The sequence below is a fragment of the Chrysochloris asiatica genome, unplaced genomic scaffold, assembly GCF_000296735.1.
Source record: "Chrysochloris asiatica unplaced genomic scaffold, ChrAsi1.0 scaffold00059, whole genome shotgun sequence".
NCBI classification, from domain to species: Eukaryota; Metazoa; Chordata; class Mammalia; order Afrosoricida; family Chrysochloridae; genus Chrysochloris; species Chrysochloris asiatica.
This window is the reverse complement of record NW_006408577.1, coordinates 5,000,969-5,010,120: the sequence shown is the minus strand read 5'-3', so window position 1 is coordinate 5,010,120 and position 9,152 is coordinate 5,000,969. Positions and strand designations below refer to the sequence as shown.

Here is a 9,152-nt window from a genome sequence, read left to right as displayed (position 1 = left end):
ACTTACATTTTATAAGAGCTGCCTCCACGTCAGTGTTGGAGAATTGAAACTAACATCCCACTGTGTTCCCTGAAATGGGGGTCTAGCTGCTCTAGCTATCATTGACTGAGAAACTGCTGCAGTAAAGTACAGAGAGATTTCTGTGATGCAGAGCAAAGGTGACTTCCTGTTTTGTTTTAGGTTTTGTTTCATTCTCTTCTCAATGAGGGTTGTGTTTCTGACATTCTGCAATCCTTTTGCTCTGTGATTTCCCATTGGAAGTACCCTAAGTGAGTGCCTTTGCAGGTCATTTCATTTATAATCTGCTCTGAAAAGAGAGGGGTGGGAAGAGGGAGGGCTCATTAGTAGAAGTAGCAGACCACAGTGGAATCTGTTTTCTATTTCTTCCTCTAGACTAAACTCATCTGGGGGGGCGGAGGGGGGAGAGACAAACTTAAAACTAATCAATCAATCATCTAGCTGTCTCATCACAATCATCATTACCTGTGTAGTGTAGTTTTCCTACACCTTTCTCCCAAGTGCTAGGTGAAATTGCTGGTGAGAAGAGTTAGATAATGTGTTATTTTATTTTAGTGAGTAAAATCAGAAAGAAGAATGAGTACTTTAAAAGCAGTTCGTTTCCAAAAGTTCTGATATTGCAAGACAAAGAAAAATTTAAAAGAAAAAATCTCCCTACTCCTTCCTTGCTATTTGTACATATGTTCTTCTCTTTTTATGAAAGGCAGCTTTCCTCCACCTGAACATTAAAAAAAAAAAAAAAAACGCAAACGTTTGTCTCACGAAGTTTTGGATTGACAAGACTCCACCTCTATTCCAAGCTGTTTGTGTTTTCTGTGACTTGAACGTTTAAGTGACATTGCTTGAACCTTTCCCACATTAGATCTGTTTCTGCAGTTTGTTTAAAAGGAGTAGCTCCAGGGACTGGGGTGGATTTCCAAGTGGGGAACTGAGAAGGGGGATTAGGATGGGCTCTTCGTTGAGGTGCTAGGCGCTCATCTTTGGGGATCAAAGATTACCCAGTGGGGGACAAGACAGGCTCCCCAATGCTAGGGTGGGGTGAGGCGATCTTCCTAAGACGGTGTACGACACGAGTCAGCGAAATGTTGGATAATGTCATCCTCGCTATTTCTCAAGGCTCCCCTCCCAAAACCCTATCAACCCACAGACCTTCTCTTCCTCGACCCCCCCACCCTTTTCCGGGGAAGAGCTTGGGCGTCGGAGGGCCAGCAAGGCTTGGCGGGGCGGAGCTCCCTCTGTGGCCTAGAGGTGGGGAAGTGAAAAGCAGCGGAATCCGAGGCTCAGACCTCCCAGCGAGGCTCCCCCGGCTGGTCCCCTGGCCAGTGGCAGCCTCAGCGGCGGAGGCAATCCACTCCAAGAACTAGATCTTCAGTCTACAGACTTGCAAACTCCGACTGCATCCTTTCATTAAGGAGTTCCTCTCTCCCCACCTCTGGTTTCCCTTCTATTTTTCTCTCCCTCTGCCTCGCCATTACTTAGGAAAATTTAGTGCTGTTTTTAGCACCTTTTGTGCTCTGGGATCCGTGACACCCTAGATCTCCAGCTACCTCTGCTGAATTCTACTTTTGTTTTTATTTCTCCCTCGCTTCCTCTGGTTTCCCTCTCCTTGACTGATCTGTGAGGTCTGGCGCTTTTGCCAGAGCCAGCGGAATAAATAGGTGCTGCCGCCCTAGACGTCGGGAAAGAGTTACCAGAGCAGGAGTTGCAAAAGCTGCGGTGGAACTGGGGGCAGCTCGTGGGACCCCATTGTGGGAATTTGAACCAAGGAAACTGGGAGATTGTAGGGGGAGGAGACGCTCCCAGATCACTGTGTCCACCTAAGGGTGGAGGAGGAGACCGCGGACGGCCTCTCGACGTCCACGCCATTGCTGCATGCTGTCCCGTCCTGCTGGGAGCATGGTCTGCGGCAACCGGGAAGGGATGCTTCTGCTGTTGCGGACCGGGCTGCTCGCCCTGGCTGCGTTCTGCTTGCTCCAGGTGCCCCGAGTCCAAGCTGCAGCCTGTGAGCCCGTCCGCATCCCCCTGTGCAGGTCTCTCCCCTGGAACATGACCAAGATGCCCAACCACCTGCACCACAGCACCCAGGCCAACGCTATCCTGGCCATCGAGCAGTTTGAAGGTCTGCTGGGCACCCACTGTAGCCCGGATCTGCTCTTCTTTCTCTGTGCTATGTACGCTCCCATCTGCACAATTGACTTCCAGCACGAGCCCATCAAGCCCTGTAAGTCTGTGTGCGAACGGGCCCGGCAGGGCTGCGAGCCCATCCTCATCAAGTACCGCCACTCATGGCCCGAGAGCCTGGCCTGCGAGGAACTGCCGGTGTACGACCGGGGCGTGTGCATTTCTCCCGAAGCCATCGTCACCGCGGATGGAGCTGGTAAGTCCTGTCACAGCGGGACCTTTCCTCTGCGCTCTGCTCGTTTTCACTCTCTTTCTTTTCTCTTCTGGTCACTCCTCTCTCCAGCACCTTTTGATCTCTCCTTATTATTACCCTTACAAACGGATCCCTTTTATTCTGATAGCCACTGTTTCTAAACTACCCCATTCATTCCACGTAGGTCACGTTTTCATTCAATAGTGACTTTTCACTTTCCACTCTGGGAGGTCAAAGTGACCGCATTTTGCATGGTGATGCTCTTTTCTTATTTTCTTAATGTGTTAATTATCATTGAGCTTTCTTGCCCCATTCTTGTGACTTTTCAGCCATCAAGTATTCTCTTTAGTGTTTTAGCTGCTGTTTAAAATTGTGCGCAGAAAACTGAAACCCCATTTTCTTCTAATGTCTAAAAATGCCAAGATAATTTTAGTAACCTTACTCCAACCCACAGATGTTAGTGGTATGTGTTTGCTCAAAATCCAATTTGAGCAATTACCTTCACCTAAAATTTCCTTCTCCATTCAATGAGATAAATTGTTCTTCCATTCCAGACTGGAACAGCTGTGAAACATAGCTGTGCACTGCTAATTAGCTTCTGTGACTTGCTCCAGCCTAAGAGCTGGAGGAGGGAAATTGCTGGGCTCTTTTTCCTCATGCCCACATGCCTTCTAGTCATTTTGTAAATGGCATATGGATGAAAGGGGTTATATTTAAGGCTTGTTATCATCATGCACTCATGTAATGGTATTTTTAATCTTATACCTTTACTCCCCTACATAAGTTATTCATTTTTATCTTGCTCTTACACTCGCCAAGTAACTTGTCTTTAGTTAGGTTCCTCATTTTATGCCCTTTTTCAGTGACAGTATCAACCACACATTCATTTCAATCCTTCTTTCTCTGCCATAAAACTTTATTGCAGTTCTACATTTAATGGAATCAGTCAGTTATTTTCACACCAGTGTTTGGTCGAGTTAATGACATTCAAAACACTCAGACTCCAACTAAACCTAATTCACTATTGTCCATTTAATTCTAATTCAGTATCATTCTTACCTACTAACCCAGACCTCAAATTTCATACTTAATATACTTTAAAAATAAACCCTGTCATTTATGAGCAGTTGTCTTTCACATCCCCAACTTTTAAGATGCGCCTACCTGCTTGCTGTTCCTATTCATGTCTTGGGCATCAGTTTGTTTCTTTCTCTGCCTCTTAGCAACTTCAGACGAAGTTCCTATCCTTAGTTCATTGCTAGATAGTAGTTTTTAGTTATCAGGGAACTTATTTAGAAAAAGTAGGGACGCTTCTCCTGCTACTTAACACACATAAGTGAGCAGGGAAGCAGGAGATACAAATAATTAGAAAACCAAAACTGAACAGAAAAACTTCAAGGATGGTCACTTCGCTTTTGATGTATCTATTTTTATAATTTTAATCAAGAGCCAGAAGTTGATTATATAAAATAATAAGAAATACATTACTGATCTGTGGGCTAAAAGAGCACCCTTGCATCTCTGTTCTTCCTAAAGCAATTAGCTCTGCAGACTTGGGAAGCGCTTAAAGCAATTGTTTCCTTGGTCCGTCAGGCACTTAGAAGTAGTTGGATACAATTGTTGTCTCAGGCCCGAGGGCTTGGAGTGAGTGGCTTTGGTTCCGGATGAAACACATGTCTTCCCTTAAAGGAGAAGATACTTGCTTAAACCTCCTTCAAGAGATGAACCCCCAAATGAAAGATTTGGCAAGGTTAATGGCTCTCAAATATTATTCTATTCAGTATTAAGTGAAAGCAGTTTCATTAAGTTCTCCTGAGTTACTTATCACTGTAGACCAAATTGTTTCATGGAAGCTCTTTAAGGGCGGAAATGTTCTGTCAGTTCATGGAGCTTAATAGCTGAGCTTATTTAAAGTGATATATATAATTTTGACAACATCCTTGCTAGAAGAATAAAAAGTAGGTGGCAGTTGGAACCATATTTTATTGATGACTCCCACCCCTGTTTACCATAACTTCCAGCATGAACCTTAGACTATTGTGGCAGGTAGGGATAGAGGGGAGATGTGGGTGGAGAATGAGGATATGAATTCTAGTCTGAAGGGTCCCCTGGCTTCCAGGGTTAGCTTGCTGAATATTACAATGCCTGTGCTGGGTCGAATTGTCAGACACCAAGAATTGTTTACCTGTGGAGTCCTGGTGTGGCACTGTAGGATGAGCACTGGATTGCTAACCACAATGTCAGTAGTTCAAACCCACTAGCCATTCCAGGGAAACCCTCTGTAGGGTCACTATGAGTCTGAACTGACTTGATGGTACTGAACAAGCAACTGCATGTGGACACTTTAATCTAAGATGCAATATATTTTGAGGTCCAGTGGGATATGATAATTCACAAAGGAAGTTTTTTAATGGAATCTCTGTGTTTTATGACTAGAATCTATCCTGGACAGATATAAAATCGAGGACTCCTTGGATAAAATGTGATAAACAGCCTTTCACATTCCTACAATGTCAAGAGAAAATTTCAAATCTTATTATTCATGTGGAACGGTTTCTCCATAATACATTGACTCCACAAATGAGCTGAGGACATTTAAAAAAGCCAAGTTCTATTGAGATGAATATGTTGCTTCAAATGATTTTTGCCTTCAAAATACTTAGGTAAACATGTTTTTATAGCACAAAGGACACATCATGACTATTACTAATGAATTTTCATGGTATTCTTAGATATTCTATATGTGCTACATGGCTACATGCTCAACTGCTTTAAAGTAATTATCTGAGAATTCAACTCAATTTACTCATTTAACCAGTTAAGACATTTAGTCTAATCTTTATTATGGCACAGTGAGTAAAGAGATTATAATTGGAGTCAAACCAAGCAGGGTTTAAACATGACTCTTCCCATGTTTGATTCAAAGTTTTCTTATCTGTAAAACAGGGACAATGCCACCTTATATCCCAGGGGCCTGGTAAAGATTAAACTGACTAACATATCTAAAGTATTGAGTACAATAGTTGGTACACAGATGCTCTTAACAAATTGTTACTGCTGGTTTTGTTTTGTGTTTTAACTACTATTGTTATTGTCATAGGAAATTAAGTGACTGTTTTTTAGTGGCTTATGTTAAGAAATGCAGAAACAGCCTAGAATTTTTTTATCAGTTCGGCTCTGGGAGACAAGCTTTTCACTGGAACCTATTTGGAAAAGCGATTTGATTTCTTCTGTATATATAAAAGTTATATTCATGTCACACAAATAGACATGGACCTTAGACTCAAGAATGAAATACTCAGAGGACAACCAACGAACCAACCAAACAAACAAACAAAAAGCCTGTGTATGCCTGTTAATTACAAATCGTTTACCTCAGAAATCAAGCTTTGAAAGAAATGTATGGCATGATATGTAACGGCTGCTTATACAACAGCCAGAGTTTTCTATGCCAAGGATCTATAATCACTCCTCAGTCATAGCTGGTTTTCGTGGTAGTGCTTACTTGTCACTCCAGCTCTTGCTCAATAGATTTCTCTAGGCCTTCTCCCGACTGGCAGGGCTGCGCCAACTTTCACATGCATGAACCGCTGTTTAATCGTTTCTCCACTCTCTGAAGAACAAGCAGCCTTTTCTTTAGCCCCGGTCTACAAATATTTGTGGGGCCAAATAGCAAGAGGGAAGAATTATTTAGTGTGATATGAGGAAGAAAACGGAATGGGAAGGAGAAATGGAAATTTTAGATTAAGATTGCAAAGAAAATACTAAGGATTCTTCATCATGTAAAAAGGCACTCTGCATGGAATTGTTGTTGTTGTTGTTGTTGTTGTTAAATGCCATCGAGTCGGGTCCGACCCATAGCGACCCTGTACAGGGTTTCCGAGGGTGGAAATCTTTACGGGAGTAGAAAGCCTCATCTTTCTCCCGCGGAGCGACTGGTAGTTTCGAACCGCTGACCTTAAGGTTCGCAGCCCGATTCGTAACCACTACGCTACCAGAGCTCCTTAGGGAAGAATATTTCAGAGTGTTATGGTATTTAACTTTATTGACCATTAATTTGATTATCAGTGGTAATAAATAGAATCTTAGGAAGATATGTCATTTGATACTATGTAGTCCTCAAACCTTAATCATTAATTTTTACTGTAATTTCTACCAAACTTTCAAATAGTTGTTGCTATAAAGGGAAAAATTGACTCAGTTATATTTGGACTTTCTCTTTATATTGATGTTGTTGTTAAGTTTCCATTGAGTTGGTTCTGACTCATATTGAGCCTCTGCACAAGAGAATGAATGCCGGGTCCTGCAACCATCCTCACAATTGTCCTTATGCTTGAGGACATTGTGCCAATTCATCTTGTGGTGGTCTTCCTCTGTTTTGCTGACCCTCTTTATCAAACATGATGTCCTTTTTGGGACACTGGTTCCTCCCCCCCCCCCTTTTTAAAAACTTTTTAAAATTGAGATTTAAGTGAAGGTTTACAGACAAGATCATTAGTTTTACATTCAAGAAATCATACACTTTGTTTCATCTAAATTTGCAATCCCCTCCATGCAACAACAGTTATCCCACTTACTCCCTGGGGTTCCTTTTTCCATTGCACCCACCTTCCCATTTCTTCTCAACTTTGTCCTTAGGGAAATGTTGCCCTTTTGATTTTGAATGACTGACCATTCCGTGGTGAGTATACCTTACTAGTGTTGTTGTCCTCCCTATATATCTACCTACTACTTGGCTGAAAATTAGGCCACAAGAGTGATTGGTTGAGGGTCATCATCTCAGGTTCCTCCAGTCTCTTTCTGACCAGTAAGCCCAGTCTTTTTAAAAATTAAGTTTTGTTCTACATTTTCTGTCACTCTATCTGGGACCTTCTAATGTGATCCATGTTAGAGTACTTGGTAGTGGTAATTGGGCACCATCTAGTCCTTCTGGTCTCAGAGTCATGGTTACTGATATTCACATGTTCCATTGGTCCATCAGACTATTTAATTCCAAGTGTCTTCTGCTCTCATCACTCTTCTTTGTTCTGCACATAGAAAGATGAATAGTTGCATCTTAGGTGGCTGCTCATGAGCTTTAAATATCCCTCATGCTCCTCAACAAAATAGGATGTACAACATTATATTCTGCACATGGAGAGACCAATAGTTGCACTTTAGATGGCTCCTTGTGAGATTTTAAGATACCAGATGCTACTCACCAAAATAGGATGTACATAACATAGTCTTTGTGGACTATGTTATGCCAAATTGACCATGGTGTCCCCTGAGACTATGAGTTGTCCCCAGCAACTCACTGCCATAAGATGTTTGATAATATCACAGAAGATTCATTGTTTTACCTGATGTATGTTTCATCGTAGTCATACATGTGTTTGCAGCAAAGGTAAATGGTGGTGGTCGTCGTGTACCGTGGAGTCAGTTCTGACTCATAGCAAGCCCTGTATAGGGTTTCTGAGGCTATAAATCTTTACGGGAGCAGAAAACCTCATCTTTCTCCTGAGGAACGGCTGGTAGTATTGAACTGCTGACCTTGAGGTTAGCAGTGTAATTCATAACCACTATGCTACCAGAGTTCCTTAAAGGTAAACACCCATGTACAAATATTTTCCTTTAGAGCCTTCTCTATTTGCAAATATAACCTTACTCTTCCTCCCTTTCTCCTGGTACTAGTTCAGCATATGTAGCTGTCCATAGAACAGATACAGAACACTTGTCCCAAGGCTTTGTATGTAGCACTATTTACCTCTCTCACCTTCAACCCTTGCATACCTCCCTGTATCTTCACCTGCCTTCATGATTCTATGTCAACCTCCCTCTGGTATATTGCCTTCCCTGTCACTCAAGTTAACATGTGTCTACCCTCTGGTCAATGAATTACTCTCCCTTCTCTCCCACCCCTGGTAACCCTAACATACACCTTCCCTGATTTTAAACTGTGCAGTGTCCTCTTGTTCTGTTGACTGCCTCTTAGTATACAGGTTCTGTATGATCATAATTAAATGTTCTGGAATACCCATTCTTTGCAGTGTTATCCATAGTTTGTTATGATCCACACCATTATATGCTGCTGCATAGTCTATAAAACACAAGTAAACATTTTTCTGATCCTCTCTACTTTCAGCCAAGGTCTATCTGATATCAGCAATGATATCTCTGGCTCCAAGTTTTCTTTTGAATTCAGCTTGAATTTCTGAAAGCTCCCTGTTGTACTGCTGCAATTGTTTTTGAATTATCATCAGTAAAATGCTACTTCCATGTGATATACTGATATTGTTTGATGATTTCTATACTGTCTTGGGTCACCTTTCTTTGGGACGGGCAGAAATATGGATGTCCTCCAATTGGTTGGCCAGGTATCTGTCTTCCCAACTTCTTGACATAGACCAGTGAGTGCTTCCAGCACTGCATCAGTTTGTTGAAACATTTCAATTGATATTCCATCAACTCATGTAACCATATTTTTCACCAATGTCTTCAGTATGGTTTGGACTTCTTCCTTCAGTACCATAGATTCTTGGTCATATGCTACCTCCTAAATTGGTTGATATATTCAAGGTCATATTTTGGCTCTCATGGACTTGTTTTCATTTTCTTCATCTTTAGTTTGAATTTGCATATAGCAACTGATGGTTTATTCCACAGTCTGCCCCTGGCCTTGTTTTGACTGATGATATAGAGCTTTTGCATCTTCTCTTCCTGAAGATGTAGTCAATTTGATTTCTATGTATTCCATCTGGTGAGGTCCATGTGTATAGTC

General features: G+C 42.0%; 1 protein-coding gene across 1 annotated transcript in view; it reads left to right on the top strand.

The window, feature by feature from the left end:
- Positions 1-1,735: 1,735 nt before the first annotated feature.
- The window catches only part of FRZB (frizzled-related protein), a 52,018-nt gene continuing 44,601 nt past the window's right edge, over positions 1,736-9,152 (top strand). Inside the window, exon 1 of the mRNA XM_006864026.1 lies at positions 1,736-2,395. Coding sequence (XP_006864088.1) covers positions 1,891-2,395 — 505 coding nt within the window. The 5' untranslated portion in view covers positions 1,736-1,890. The remainder of the gene's footprint in view (positions 2,396-9,152) is intronic.